Genomic DNA, 17647 nt, shown 5'->3' with positions numbered 1-17647 from the left:
CTCACTCACACTGCTTCACTCACACTCACTCACACTGCCTGACTCACACTGCCTCACTCACACTCACTCACACTGCCTCACTCATACTCACTCACACTGCCTCACTCACACTGCCCCACTCACACTCACTCACACCGCCACACTCACACTCACTCACACTGCCTCACTCACACTCACTCACACTGCCCCACACACTCACTCACACTGCTTCACTCACACTCACTCACACTGCCTCACTCATACTCACTCACACTGCCTCACTCACACTGCCCCACTCACACTCACTCACACCGCCTCACTCACACTCACTCACACTGCCTCACTCACACTCACTCACACTGCCCCACACACACTCACACTGCTTCACTCACACTGCCCCGCTCACACTGCCCCGCTCACACTCACTCACACCGCCTCACTCACACTCACTCACACTGCCCCGCTCACACTCACTCACAGTGCCTCACTCACACTCACTCACACCGCCTCACTCACACTCACTCACACTGCCCCACTCACACTGCCCCGCTCACACTCACTCACTGTGCCTCACTCACACTCACTCACACTGCCCCACTCACACTGCCCCGCTCACACTCACTCACAGTGCCTCACTCACACTCACTCACAGTGCCTCACTCGCACTGCCCCACTCACACTGCCTCACTCACACTCACTCACAGTGCCTCACTCACACTGCCCCGCTCACACTCACTCACAGTGCCTCACTCACACTGCCCCACTCACACCGCCTCACTCACACTCACTCACTGCCTCACTCACACTCACTCACACTGCCTCACTCACACTCACACTGGCCCACTCACACTCACTCACACTGCCTCTCTCACACTGCCTCACTCACACTCACTCACACTCACTCACACTGCCTCACTCACAACACTAGCTCACACTGACTCATTCTCACTTCCCCATGGCACCTTCGACCCACTGTGATGTCTCAGTCGCAGTCCCAAAGCTTCCCTCAGATGTGCTTTTATAGAGTGGAATTGCTTGTTGCTACGGTAACGTGGTATAACCATCTCTTCACTTTTTCCAGATTCCAATTTCTGCCCTTTCACCACAGACGTCTCACCCCTCACCCCTGGCACAATGTCATCCACAGCCACAGACTTGGACAATATGGAGGTCCAGCGACAGTACAACGTCAACAGTCGCAGGGACAACTCGGACAGCCCGTGGGAGGAGGAGCACAGCACCTCCAAACTCTTCGAATCCTCCCGGATCAAAGCGCTCGCGGGTGAGTAAATACCCCACTACAGTAAATACCCCACTGTAGTAAATACTCCACTACGGTAAATACCCCACGACAGTAAATACCTCACTACAGTAAATACCCCACTACAGTAAATACCCCACTACAGTAAATACCCCACTACAGTAAATACTCCACAACGGTAAATACCCCACTACAGTAAATACCCCACTACAGTAAATACCCCACTACAGTAAATACCCCACGACAGTAAATACCTCACTACAGTAAATACCCCACTACAGTAAATACCCCACTACAGTAAATACTCCACGACGGTAAATACTCCACTACAGTAAGTACCCCACTACAGTAAATACCCCACGACAGTAAATACCTCACTACAGTAAATACCCCACTACAGTAAATACTCCACGACGGTAAATACCCCACGACGGTAAATACCCCACTACAGTAAATACCCCACTACAGTAAATACCGCACTACAGTAAATACCCCACTACAGTAAATACCCCAGGACAGTAAATACTCCACTACAGTAAATACTCCACTACAGTAAATACCCCACTACAGTAAATACCCCACGACAGTAAATACTCCAGGACCGTAAATACTCCACTACAGTAAATACCCCACTACAGTAAATACCCCACTACAGTAAATACTCCAGGACCGTAAATACTCCACTACAGTAAATACCGCACTACAGTAAATACCCCACTACAGTAAATACCCCACTACAGTAAATACTCCAGGACAGTAAATACCCCACTACAGTAAATACCTCACTACAGTAAATACCGCACTACAGTAAATACTCCACTACAGTAAATACCCCACTACAGTAAATGCCTCACTACAGTAAATACCGCACTACAGTAAATACTCCACTACAGTAATACCCCACTACAGTAAATACCTCACTACAGTAAATACTCCACTACAGTAAATACCCCACTACAGTAAATACCCCACTACAGTAAATACTCCACTACAGTAAATACCTCACTACAGTAAATACCCCACTACAGTAAATACTCCACTACAGTAAATACTCCACTACAGTAAATACTCCACTACAGTAAATACACCACGACAGTAAATACCTCACTGCAGTAAATACCCCACGACAGTAAATACTCCACGACAGTAAACACTCCACTACAGTAAATACCTCACTACAGTAAATACCCCACTACAGTAAATACTCCAGGACAGTAAATACTCCACTACAGTAAATACCCCACTACAGTAAATACCTGATGCGCTATCAATAACTCAAAAGACTGAGATTAAGCGAGTAATTAACAGGCTTTTATTAACAAGAGAATGAAGGTGTGCCTCGAGTGGTCGACCGGTCCAGAATACAAAGGGGCTGTGGAGCAGTCACCTTTATACCTGGATTCGTGGGAGGAGTCAGCTGCGGCATGTACAGGCATGTACACAGTGGAATACAAACAGTGGTTTACCACATTCACCCCTTGTTTAAAATTGAGTCCGGCGGGGTGAAGTGTATTAAAAGTTAGTGTATTGGAGTCTCTCCGGAGGTCTTGTCTGCCGCTGTGATCGACGTGGCGACGGCAGGGGTAGTGAAACTTCCGGCGTCGAGTCCCGCTTAGGCTGGGGCACTGGTGTGTAGTCCTCGTAGATGTCGAGCGGGTCGCAAGGCCCAGGTCTGCCGTCTGCTGGGGCTGGATATCGGATCGTGGGGGGGGGGTGGTAGTGGGTAGTGGGTTACTGCGGCCCCCGAGGGTGCGAGGTCTCTTATGGAGACTGTGTCCTCCCGCCCGTCCGGGTACGCAATGTAAGCGTACTGGGGGTTGGCGTGGAGGAGGTCGACCCTCTCGACCAGGGGGTCCGTTTTATGGGTCCTCACGTGTCTTCTCAGTAGGACCGGCCCTGGGGACGTCAGCCATGGCGGTAGCGATGTCCCCGATGTGGACTTCCTTGGGAAGACAAACATTTTCTCATGAGGGGTGGCGTTAGTGGCAGTGCAGAGCAGTGACCGAATAGAGTGGAGCGCATCGGGGAGCACATCCTGCCAGCGGGTGGTCGGAATGCCCCTAGACTTTAAGGCTAGCAGGGCGGCCTTCCAAACTGTCGCATTCTCTCTTTCCACCTGTCCGTTCCCCTGGGGGCTGTAACTGGTGGTCCTGCTTGTGGCAATACCCCTAGCTAGCAGGTACTGACAGAGTTTGTCGCTCATAAACGATGAGCCCCGGTCGCTATGGATATAGCTGGGGAAACCGAACAGGGTGAAGAGGTCGTTCAGACATTTAATGACCGTGGCACTGGTCATGTCCGGGCAGGGGATGGCGAACGGGAAACGGGAGTACTCATCAATAATATTGAGGAAGTACACATTGCGGTCGGAGGAGGGGAGAGGCCCTTTAAAATCAATGCTCAGGCGCTCGAAGGGGCGAGTAGCTTTTATCAGGTGAGCCCTGTCTGGTCTATAAAAGTGCGGTTTGCACTCAGCGCAGACTTGGCAGTTCCTGGTCATGGTCCTGACCTCCTCAATGGAGTAAGGCAGGTTGCAGGCCTTGATGAAGTGGAAGAACCTGGTGACCCCCGGGTGGCAGAGGTCATTGTGGAGGGCCCGCAGTCTATCGATCTGCGCGCTGGTGCAGGTGCCACGCGATAGAGCATCCGGGGGTTCATTGAGCTTCCCGGGCCGGTACAAGATCTCGTGATTGCAGGTGGAAAGTTCGATTCTCCACCTCAAGATCTTGTCGTTTTTGATTTTGCCCCTCTGCTTGTTGTTAAACATGAAAGCAACTGAACGCTGGTCAGTGAGCAGGGTAAATCGTTTTCTGGCCAGGTAGTGCCTCCAATGAAGCACAGCCTCCACAATAGCCTGGGCCTCCTTCTCAACAGCGGAGTGTCTGGTCTCCGGGCCCTGGAGGGTTCGTGAAAAGAAGGCCACGGGTCTCCCCGCCTGATTGAGGGTAGCGGCCAGGGCAAAGTCGGACGCGTCGCTTTCCACCTGGAAGGGGATGGATTCGTCCACTGCGTGCATGGTGGCTTTGGCAATGTCTTCCTTGATACGGTGGAAGGCTAAGCGGGCCTCTGCCGTCACGGGAAAAGAGGTGGACTTGATCAGCGGACGGGCCTTGTCCGCATAGTAGGGGACCCACTGGGCGTAATAAGAGAAAAACCCTAGGCACCTCTTCAGGGCCTTGAGGCAGTGGGGCAGTGGGAGTTCCATAAGGGGACGCATCCGGCCGGGGTCGGGGCCGATGACTCCGTGTTCCACAACACAGCCAAGGATGGCGAGGCGGGTTGTGCGGAATATGCACTTCTCCTTGTTATACGTCTGGTTGAGGAGTTTGGCGGTGCAGAGGAATTTTTCGAGGTTTGCGTCATGGTCCTGCAAGTCATGGCCGCAGATGGTCACATTGTCCAGATATGGGAAAGTGGCCTGCAACGCATTTTGATCGACCATCCGGTCCATCTCCCTTTGGAAGACGGAGACCCCGTTGGTGACGCCAAAGGGAACCCTAAGGAAGTGATAGAGGCGGCCTTTTGCCTCAAAGGCAGTATACTGGCGGTCCTCAGGGCGGATAGGGAGCTGGTGGTACGCTGATTTCAGGTCAATGGTCGAGAAGACGCGGTACTGCGCGATCTGGTTGACCATATCAGCTATGCGGGGGAGTGGGTAAGCGTCCAGCAGGGTGTAGCGATTTATTGTCTGGCTGTAGTCGATGACCAGGCGCTGCTTCTCACCGGTCTTAACGACCACAACCTGGGCTCGCCAGGGGCTGGTGCTGCCCTCAATAATCCCTTCCTTCAGGAGCCGCTCCACTTCGGTTTTAATGATACCCTGTCCCCGGCACTGTATCGCCTGCTCTTTGTGGCGATGGGCTTACAGTCGGGGGTGAGGTTAGCAAACAGTGGGGGGGGCGGGGGGTGACTCTGAGTGTGGAGAGGTTGCACCTGGTGCGCGGCGGGCAATTTGGAAGCTGCTGGCTGCAGACTGTGAGTGGGGGGAGGGGTCCACCGTACGCCATCGTAACACTTTTAAGGTGGCACTGAAAATCTAACCCCAGTAGAACGGCAGCGCAGAGGTCGGGCAGGACCAGAAGTTTAAAATTATCGTACACAGTCCCGTCTACTACGAGTGTCACCACGCAGTAGCCGCCAATGTCCGCCGACTGGGACTCGGAGGCCATAGAAATCTGCTGGTGCGCAGGCAGGACTGGGAGAGAGCAACGCCGTACCGTGTCGGGGTGGGTGAAGCTCTCCGTGCTCCCAGAGTCAAAAAGGCAGATTGTTTCGTGACCATTTACCTTAATGTCCATTGTGGAACTGGCCAGCTGGTGCGGTCTCGCTTGGTCCAGTGTAACGGAGGCCAGCGTAGGGGTCGGTGTGTCGCTGCGGGTATCAGATGCGGCGGTGTTGGGGGCCTGCTGCGTCCCGGCTGTCGTCCAAGATGGCGGCGTCCATGATCCCCATGTGGCTGGAGGCGTCCAAAATGGCTGCTGTTCCGGTGGTTCGCACATGGCTGGGGAGGCCCAAGATGGCGGCCCGCACGGCCCACACGCGGCGCTGCTGGGGTTCGGGGTGGCTTTGGCCCTGCAGACGCTGGCGTAGTGTCCCTTCTTCCTGCAGCCCGAGCAGATAGCATATTTCGCCGGGCAGCGCGCTCTGCGGTGTTTGGCCTGGCCACAGAAGTAGCATTTCTGGCCTTGGGGCACTGCTGTCTGGCTTTGGGACACTGCTGCGGTAGTTGGGCCGTTGCTGGGATGTGGCTGGGGTGGCACGGCGCTATGAGACGGTCCTACCGTGTCCCAGGCTGTCATTCCCCGCGGCGTCCACGGTGCAGAGGAGTAGGCATCCATGCACCGGTAGGCTGCGTCCAATGATAGTGCGAGTTCAGAGGCCTTGTTGAGGTCGAGGTCACTCTGCTCCAACAGTCGCTGTCGGGTGTAATTGGACCTGTGGCCCGCTACAAAAGTGTCCCGGATAAGTTCCTCTGTGTACACGGCGGCCTTTACATCCTTACAACCACAGGCCCGGCCAAGCACAGACAGTGCCTGAAGGTATTCCTCGGTCGATTCCCCAGGTTGTTGTTTACGACTCCCCAGAAGGTGCCTGGCGTACACTTCGTTCACTGGGCGCGTGTACTGATCCTTGAGGAGCTTGATAGCATCCGCGTACGAGGTCGCGTCTTGGATGACCGAGTACACTCGGTGGTTCACTTTGGAGGTCAGGACATCCAGTTTGTCCTCGTCCGATTTGATTGCAGCGGAGGCGGCCAGGAATTTTTCGAAACACCTAAGCCAGTGAGTAAACTTGGTGGATGAGTCCGCCTCCCGATGATCCAAGTCCAGGCATGCTGGTGTGAGGATCTTCTCCATTATAAAAATCTTGTTAATAAAATTGATGCGCTATCAATAACTCAAAAGACTGAGATTAAGCGAGTAATTAACAGGCTTTTATTAACAAGAGAATGAAGGTGTGCCTCGAGTGGTCGACTGGTCCAGAATACAAATGGGCTGTGGAGCAGTCACCTTTATACCTGGATTCGTGGGCTGAGTCAGCCGAGGCATGTACAGGCATGTACACAGTGGAATACAAACAGTGGTTTACCACAATACCCCACTACAGTAAATACTCCACGACAGTAAATACCCCACTACAGTAAATACCCCACTACAGTAAATACTCCACTACAGTAAATACTCCACTACAGTAAATACCGCACTACAGTAAACACCCCACTATAGTAAATACTCCACTACAGTAAATACTCCACTACAGTAAATACTCCACGACAGTAAATACTCCGCTACAGTAAATACCTCACTACAGTAAATACCGCACTACAGTAAATACTCCACTACATTAAAAACTCCACTACAGTAAATAGCCCACTACAGTAAATACCCCACTACAGTAAATACCCCACAACAGTAAATACTCCGCTACAGTAAATACTGCCCTACAGTAAATATCCCGCTGCAGTAAATACCGCACTACAGTAAATATTCCACGACAGTAAATACCCCACTACAGTAAATGCCTCACTACAGTAAATACCGCACTACAGTAAATACTCCACTACAGTAAATACCCCACTACAGTAAATACCCCACTACAGTAAATACCCCACTACAGTAAATACACCACTACAGTAAATACTCCACTACAGTAAATACTGCACTACAGTAAACACCCCACTATAGTAAATACCCCACGACAGTAAATCCTCCACGACAGTAAATACTCCACTACAGTAAATACCGCACTACAGTAAATACCCCAGTACAGTAAATACCCCACTACAGTAAATACTCCAGGACAGTAAAAACTCCACGACAGTAAATACTCCACTACAGTAAATACCCCACTACAGTAAATACCCCACGACAGTAAATAACCCACTACAGTAAATACTCCACTACAGTAAATACCCCACTACAGTAAATACCGCACTATAGTAAACACCCCACTATAGTAAATACCCCACTATAGTAAATACTCCATGACAGTAAATACTCCACTACAGTAAATACCCCACTACAGTAAATACCTCACTACAGTAAATACTCCACTACAGTAAATACCCCACTACAGTAAATACCCCACTACAGTAAATACTCCACTACAGTAAATACCCCGCTACAGTAAATACTTCACTGCAGTAAATACTCCACTACAGTAAATACTCCACTACAGTAATTACCCCACGACAGTAACTACTCCGCTACAGTAAATACCTCACTACAGTAAATACCCCACTACAGTAAATACTCCACTACAGTAAATACCCCACTACAGGAAACATCCGCAACAGTGAATACTCCACTACAGTAAATACCCCACTACAGTAAATACCGCACTACAGTAAATACTCCACTACAGTAAATACCCCACTACAGTAAATACTCCACTACATTAAAAACTCCACTACAGTAAATACCCCACTACAGTAAATGCCTCACTACAGTAAATACCGCACTACAGTAAATACTCCACTACAGTAAATACCCCACTACAGTAAACACTCCACTACAGTAAATACCCCACTACAGTAAATACCCCATTACAGTAAATACTCCACTACAGTAAATACCCCACGACAGTAAATACCTCACTGCAGTAAATACACCACTACAGTAAATACTCCACTACAGTAAATATTGCACTACAGTAAACACCCCACTATAGTAAATACCCCACGACAGTAAATACTCCACGACAGTAAATACTCCACTACAGTAAATACCCCAGTACAGTAAATACCCCAGTACAGTAAATACCCCACTACAGTAAATACTCCAGGACAGTAAATACTCCACTACAGTAAATACCCCACTACAGTAAATACCCCACGACAGTAAATACTGCACGACAGTAAATAACCCACTACAGTAAATACTCCACTACAGTAAATACCCCACTACAGTAAATACCACACTATAGTAAACACCCCACTATAGTAAATACCCCACTATAGTAAATACTCCATGACAGTAAATACTCCACTACAGTAAATACCCCACTACAGTAAATACTCCACTACAGTAAATACCCCACGACAGTAAATACTCCACGACAGTAACTACTCCGCTACAGTAAATACCTCACTACAGTAAATACCCCACTACAGTAAATACTCCACTACAGTAAATACCCCACTACAGGAAACATCCGCTGCAGTGAATACTCCACTACAGTAAATACTCCACTACATTAAAAACTCCACTACAGTAAATACCCCACTACAGTAAATGCCTCACTACAGTAAATACCGCACTACAGTAAATACTCCACTACAGTAAATACCCCACTACAGTAAATACTCCACTACAGTAAATACCCCACTACAGTAAATACCCCATTACAGTAAATGCTCCACTACAGTAAATACCCCACTACAGTAAATACCCCACGACAGTATATACCTCACTGCAGTAAATACACCACTACAGTAAATACTCCACTACAGTAAATACTGCACTACAGTAAACACCCCACTATAGTAAATACCCCAAGACAGTAAATACTCCACGACAGTAAATACTCCACTACAGTAAATACCCCAGTACAGTAAATACCCCAGTACAGTAAATACCCCACAACAATAAATACTCCAGGACAGTAAATACTCCACTACAGTAAATACTCCACTACAGTAAATACCCCACTACAGTAAATACCCCACTACAGTAAATACTGCACGACAGTAAATAACCCACTACAGTAAATACTCCACGACAGTAAATACCCCACTACAGTAAATACCACACTATAGTAAACACCCCACTATAGTAAATACCCCACTATAGTAAATACTCCATGACAGTAAATACTCCACTACAGTAAATACCCCACTACAGTAAATACCTCACTACAGTAAATACTCCACTACAGTAAATACCCCACTACAGTAAATACTCCACTACAGTAAATACCCCACTACAGTAAATACTTCACGACAGTAAATACCCCACTACAGTAAATACTCCACTACAGTAAATACTCCACTACAGTAAATACCCCATTACAGTAAATACTCCACGACAGTAACTACTCCGCTACAGTAAATACCTCACTACAGTAAATACCCCACTACAGTAAATACTCCACTACAGTAAATACCCCACTACAGGAAACATCCGCTACAGTGAATACTCCACTACAGTAAATACCCCACTACCGTAAATACCGCACTACAGTAAATACTCCACCACATTAAAAACTCCACTACAGTAAATACCCCACTACAGTAAATACCCCACTACAGTAAATACCCCACAACAGTAAATACTCCGCTACAGTAAATACTCCACTACAGTAAATATCCCGCTACAGTAAATATCCCGATACAGTAAATACCTCGCTACAGTAAATACTCCACAACAGTAAATACTCCACTACAGTAAATACCCCTCTACGGTAAATACTCCACTACAGTAAATACCCCACTACATTAAATACCCCACAACAGTAAATACTCCACTGCAGTAAATACTCCACTACAGTAAATATCCCGCTACAGTAAATACCCCACTACAGTAAATACCCCACTACAGTAAATACTCCACTACAGTAAATACTCCACTACAGTAAATACCCCACTACAGTAAATACTCCACTACAGTAAATACCCCACGACAGTAAATACCCCACTACAGTAAATAATCCACTACAGTAAATAATCCACGACAGTAAATACTCCGCTACAGTAAATACCTCACGACAGTAAATACCGCACTACAGTAAATACTCCACTACATTAAAAACTCCACTACAGTAAATACCCCACTACAGTAAATACCCCACTACAGTAAATACCCCACAACAGTAAATACTCCGCTACAGTAAATACTGCCCGACAGTAAATATCCCGCTGCTGTAAATACCGCACGACAGTAAATATTCCACTACAGTAAATACCCCACTACAGTAAATGCCTCACTACAGTAAATACCGCACTACAGTAAATACTCCACTACAGTAAATACCCCACTACAGTAAATACTCCACTACAGTAAATACCCCACTACAGTAAATACCCCACTACAGTAAATACCTCACTGCAGTAAATACCCCACTACAGTAAATACCCCACTACAGTAAATACCTCACTGCAGTAAATACACCACTACAGTAAATACTGCACTACAGTAAACACCCCACTATAGTAAATACCCCACGACAGTAAATACTCCACGACAGTAAATACTCCAGGACAGTAAAAACTCCACGACAGTAAATACTCCACTACAGTGAATACCCCACTACAGTAAATACCCCAGTACAGTAAATACCCCACTACAGTAAATACTCCAGGACAGTAAAAACTCCACGACAGTAAATACTCCACTACAGTAAATACCCCACTACAGTAAATACCCCACGACAGTAAATACTCCACTACAGTAAATACCCCACTACAGCAAATACCGCACTATAGTAAACACCCCACTATAGTAAATACCCCACTATAGTAAATACTCATGACAGTAAATACTCCACTACAGTAAATACCCCACTACAGTAAATACCTCGCTACAGTAAATACTCCACTACAGTAAATACCCCACTACAGTAAATACTCCACTACAGTAAATACCCCGCTACAGTAAATACTTCACTACAGTAAATACCCCACTACAGTAAATACTCCACTACAGTAAATACTCCACTACAGTAAATACCCCACTACAGTAAATACTCCACGACAGTAACTACTCCGCTACAGTAAATACCTCACTACAGTAAATACCCCACTACAGTAAATACTCCACTACAGTAAATACCCCACTACAGGAAACATCCGCTACAGTGAATACTCCACTACAGTAAATACCCCACTACAGTAAATACCGCACTACAGTAAATACTCCACTACATTAAAAACTCCACTACAGTAAATACCCCACCACAGTAAATGCCTCACTACAGTAAATACCGCACTACAGTAAATACTCCACTACAGTAAATACCCCACTACAGTAAATACTCCACTACAGTAAATACCCCACTGCAGTAAATACCCCATTACAGTAAATACTCCACTACAGTAAATACCCCACTACAGTAAATATCCCATGACAGTAAATACCTCACTGCAGTAAATACACCACTACAGTAAATACCCCACTACAGTAAATACTGCACTACAGTAAACACCCCACTATAGTAAATACCCCACGACAGTAAATACTCCACGACAGTAAATACTCCACTACAGTAAATACCCCAGTACAGTAAATACCCCAGTACAGTAAATACCCCACTACAGTAAATACTCCAGGACAGTAAATACTCCACTACAGTAAATACTCCACAACAGTAAATACCCCACTACAGTAAATACCCCACTACAGTAAATACTGCACGACAGTAAATAACTCACTACAGTAAATACTCCACTACAGTAAATACCCCACTACAGTAAATACCACACTATAGTAAACACCCCACTATAGTAAATACCCCACTATAGTAAATACTCCATGACAGTAAATACTCCACTACAGTAAATACCCCACTACAGTAAATACCTCACTACAGTAAATACTCCACTACAGTAAAAGCCCCACTACAGTAAATACCCCACTACAGTAAATACTCCACTACAGTAAATACTCCACTACAGTAAATACCCCACTACAGTAAATACCCCACTACAGTAAATACTCCACGACAGTAACTACTCCGCTACAGTAAATACCTCGCTACAGTAAATACCCCACTACAGTAAATACTCCACTACAGTAAATACCCCACTACAGGAAACATCCGCTGCAGTGAATACTCTACTACAGTAAATACCCCACTACAGTAAATACCGCACTACAGTAAATACTCCACTACAGTAAATACCCCACTACAGTAAATACCCCACAACAGTAAATACCCCACAACAGTAAATACTCCGCTACAGTAAATACTCCACTACAGTAAATATCCCGCTACAGTAAATATCCCGATACAGTAAATACCTCGCTACAGTAAATACTCCACGACAGTAAATACTCCACTACAGTAAATACCCCTTTACGGTAAATACTCCACTACAGTAAATACCCCACTACAGTAAATACCCCACAACAGTAAATACTCCACGACAGTAAATACTCCACTACAGTAAATATCCCGCTACAGTAAATACCCCACTACAGTAAATACCCCACTGCAGTAAATACTCCACCACAGTAAATACTCCACTACAGTAAATACTCCACTACAGTAAATATCCCGCTACAGTAAATACCCCACTACAGTAAATACCCCACTACAGTAAATACCCCACTACAGTAAATACTCCACTACAGTAAATACTCCACTACAGTAAATATCCCGCTACAGTAAATACCCCACTACAGTAAATACCCCACAACAGTAAATACTCCACTACAGTAAATACTCCACTACAGTAAATACTCCACTACAGTAAGTACCCCACTACAGTAAATACTCCACTACAGTAAATACCCCACTACAGTAAATACTCCACTACAGTAAATACCCCACTACAGTAAATACTCCACTGCAGTAAATACCCCACTACAGTAAATACTCCACTACAGTAAATACCTCACTACAGTAAATACTCCGCTACAGTAAATACTCCACTACAGTAAATACCCCACTACAGTAAATACTCCACTACAGTAAATACTCCGCTACAGTAAATACCCCACTACAGCAAATACTCCACTACAGTAAATACCCCACTACAGTAAATACTCCACTGCAGTGAATACCCCACTACAGTGAATACCCCACTACAGTAAATACTCCACTACAGTAAATACTCCACCACAGTAAATACTCCACTACAGTAAATACTCCACTGCAGTAAATACCCCACCACAGTAAGTACTCCACTACAGTAAATACCTCACTACAGTAAATACCCCACTACAGTAAATACCCCACTACAGTAAATACCTCACTACAGTAAATACTCCGCTACCGTAAATACTCCACTACAGTAAATACCCCACTACAGTAAATACCCCACTACGGTAAATACTCCACTGCAGTAAATACCTCACTACAGTAAATACTCCACTACTGTAAATACCCCACTACAGTAAATACTCCACCACAGTAAATACCCCACTACAGTAAATACCCCACTACAGTAATTACCCCACTACAGTAAATACTCCACTACAGTAAATACACCACTACAGTAAATACCCCACTACAGTAAATACCCCACTACAGTAAATACCCCGCTACAGTAAATACCCCGCTACAGTAAATACCTCACTACAGTAAATACTCCACTGCAGTAAATACTCCACTACAGTAAATACCCCACTACAGTAAATACCCCGCGACAGTAAATACCCCGCTACAGTAAATACCCCACTACAGTAAATACTCCACTACAGTAAATACTCCACTACAGTAAATACTCCACTACAGTAAATACTCCACAACAGTAAATACCCCACTACAGTAAATACCCCACTACAGTAAATACTGCACGACAGTAAATAACTCACTACAGTAAATACTCCACTACAGTAAATACCCCACTACAGTAAATACCACACTATAGTAAACACCCCACTATAGTAAATACCCCACTATAGTAAATACTCCATGACAGTAAATACTCCACTACAGTAAATACCCCACTACAGTAAATACCTCACTACAGTAAATACTCCACTACAGTAAAAGCCCCACTACAGTAAATACCCCACTACAGTAAATACTCCACTACAGTAAATACTCCACTACAGTAAATACCCCACTACAGTAAATACCCCACTACAGTAAATACTCCACGACAGTAACTACTCCGCTACAGTAAATACCTCGCTACAGTAAATACCCCACTACAGTAAATACTCCACTACAGTAAATACCCCACTACAGGAAACATCCGCTGCAGTGAATACTCTACTACAGTAAATACCCCACTACAGTAAATACCGCACTACAGTAAATACTCCACTACAGTAAATACCCCACTACAGTAAATACCCCACAACAGTAAATACCCCACAACAGTAAATACTCCGCTACAGTAAATACTCCACTACAGTAAATATCCCGCTACAGTAAATATCCCGATACAGTAAATACCTCGCTACAGTAAATACTCCACGACAGTAAATACTCCACTACAGTAAATACCCCTTTACGGTAAATACTCCACTACAGTAAATACCCCACTACAGTAAATACCCCACAACAGTAAATACTCCACGACAGTAAATACTCCACTACAGTAAATATCCCGCTACAGTAAATACCCCACTACAGTAAATACCCCACTGCAGTAAATACTCCACCACAGTAAATACTCCACTACAGTAAATACTCCACTACAGTAAATATCCCGCTACAGTAAATACCCCACTACAGTAAATACCCCACTACAGTAAATACCCCACTACAGTAAATACTCCACTACAGTAAATACTCCACTACAGTAAATATCCCGCTACAGTAAATACCCCACTACAGTAAATACCCCACAACAGTAAATACTCCACTACAGTAAATACTCCACTACAGTAAATACTCCACTACAGTAAGTACCCCACTACAGTAAATACTCCACTACAGTAAATACCCCACTACAGTAAATACTCCACTACAGTAAATACCCCACTACAGTAAATACTCCACTGCAGTAAATACCCCACTACAGTAAATACTCCACTACAGTAAATACCTCACTACAGTAAATACTCCGCTACAGTAAATACTCCACTACAGTAAATACCCCACTACAGTAAATACTCCACTACAGTAAATACTCCGCTACAGTAAATACCCCACTACAGCAAATACTCCACTACAGTAAATACCCCACTACAGTAAATACTCCACTGCAGTGAATACCCCACTACAGTGAATACCCCACTACAGTAAATACTCCACTACAGTAAATACTCCACCACAGTAAATACTCCACTACAGTAAATACTCCACTGCAGTAAATACCCCACCACAGTAAGTACTCCACTACAGTAAATACCTCACTACAGTAAATACCCCACTACAGTAAATACCCCACTACAGTAAATACCTCACTACAGTAAATACTCCGCTACCGTAAATACTCCACTACAGTAAATACCCCACTACAGTAAATACCCCACTACGGTAAATACTCCACTGCAGTAAATACCTCACTACAGTAAATACTCCACTACTGTAAATACCCCACTACAGTAAATACTCCACCACAGTAAATACCCCACTACAGTAAATACCCCACTACAGTAATTACCCCACTACAGTAAATACTCCACTACAGTAAATACACCACTACAGTAAATACCCCACTACAGTAAATACCCCACTACAGTAAATACCCCGCTACAGTAAATACCCCGCTACAGTAAATACCTCACTACAGTAAATACTCCACTGCAGTAAATACTCCACTACAGTAAATACCCCACTACAGTAAATACCCCGCGACAGTAAATACCCCGCTACAGTAAATACCCCACTACAGTAAATACTCCACTACAGTAAATACTCCACTACAGTAAATACTCCACTACAGTAAATACTTCACTACAGTAAATACCCCACTACAGTAAATACTCCACTACAGTAAATACCCCACGACGGTAAATACTCCACTACAGTAAATACTCCACTGCAGTAAATGCCTCACTACAGTAAATACTCCACCACAAAAATACCCCACTAGAGTAAATACTCCACTACAGTAAATACCCCACTACAGTAAATACTCCACTACAGTAAATACCCCACTACAGTAAATACCCCACAACAGTAAATACTCCGCTACAGTAAATACTCCACCACAGTAAATACTCCACCACAGTAAATACCTCGCTACAGTAAATAGTCCACCACAGTAAATACCTCACTACAGTAAATACTCCACTACAGTAAATACCCCACTACAGTAAATACCCCACTACAGTAAATACTCCACTACAGTAAATACCTCACTACAGTAAATACTCCACTACAGTAAATACCCCACTACAGTAAATACCCCACAACAGTAAATACCCCACTACAGTAAATACCTCGCTACAGTAAATACTCCACTACAGTAAATACTCCGCTACAGTAAATACTCCACTACAGTATATACCCCTCTACGGTAAATACTCCACCACAGTAAATACCTCGCTACAGTAAATACTCCACTACAGTAAATACTCCACTACAGTAAATACTCCACTGCAGTAAATACCCCTCTACGGTAAATACTCCACTACATTAAATACCCCACTACAGTAAATACCCCACAACAGTAAATACTCCACTACAGTAAATACTCCACTACAGTAAATATCCCGCTACAGTAAATACCCCACTACAGTAAATACCCCACTACAGTAAATACTCCACCACAGTAAATACTCCACTACAGTAAATACCCCACTACAGTAAATACTCCACTACAGTAAATACCCCACTACATTAAATACTCCACTACAGTAAATACCCCACTACAGTAAATACTCCACTACAGTAAATACCCCACTACATTAAATACTCCACTACAGTAAATACTCCACTACAGTAAATACCCCACTACAGTAAATACTCCACTACAGTAAATACCCCACTACATTAAATACTCCACTACAGTAAATACCCCACTACAGTAAATACTCCACTACAGTAAATACCCCACTACAGTAAATACTCCACTACAGTAAATACCTCACTACAGTAAATACTCCACTACAGTAAATACTCCACTACAGTAAATACTCCGCTACAGTAAATACCCCACTACAGTAAATACTCCACTACAGTAAATACCACATTACAGTAAATACTCCACTACAGTGAATACCCCACTACAGTAAATACCCCACTACAGTAAATACTCCGCTACAGTAAATACTCCACTACAGTAAATACCCCACTACGGTAAATACCCCACTACAGTAAATACTCCACTACAGTAAATACCCCACT

General features: G+C 44.9%; 1 protein-coding gene across 1 annotated transcript in view; it reads left to right on the top strand.

Moving 5' to 3' along the window:
• The first annotated feature begins 862 nt into the window (after positions 1–862).
• Positions 863–17647, top strand: part of sptbn4b (spectrin, beta, non-erythrocytic 4b) — a 361255-nt gene continuing 344470 nt past the window's right edge. Inside the window, exon 1 of the mRNA XM_085973416.1 lies at positions 863–1261. Coding sequence (XP_085829542.1) covers positions 1114–1261 — 148 coding nt within the window. The 5' untranslated portion in view covers positions 863–1113. The remainder of the gene's footprint in view (positions 1262–17647) is intronic.

This window comes from Somniosus microcephalus, chromosome 34 (genome assembly GCF_052327205.1).
Source record: "Somniosus microcephalus isolate GS21.2 chromosome 34, FLI_Smic_1.0, whole genome shotgun sequence".
In the NCBI taxonomy this organism is placed as follows: domain Eukaryota; kingdom Metazoa; phylum Chordata; class Chondrichthyes; order Squaliformes; family Somniosidae; genus Somniosus; species Somniosus microcephalus.
This window is presented reverse-complemented; position numbering and strand designations above follow the sequence as displayed.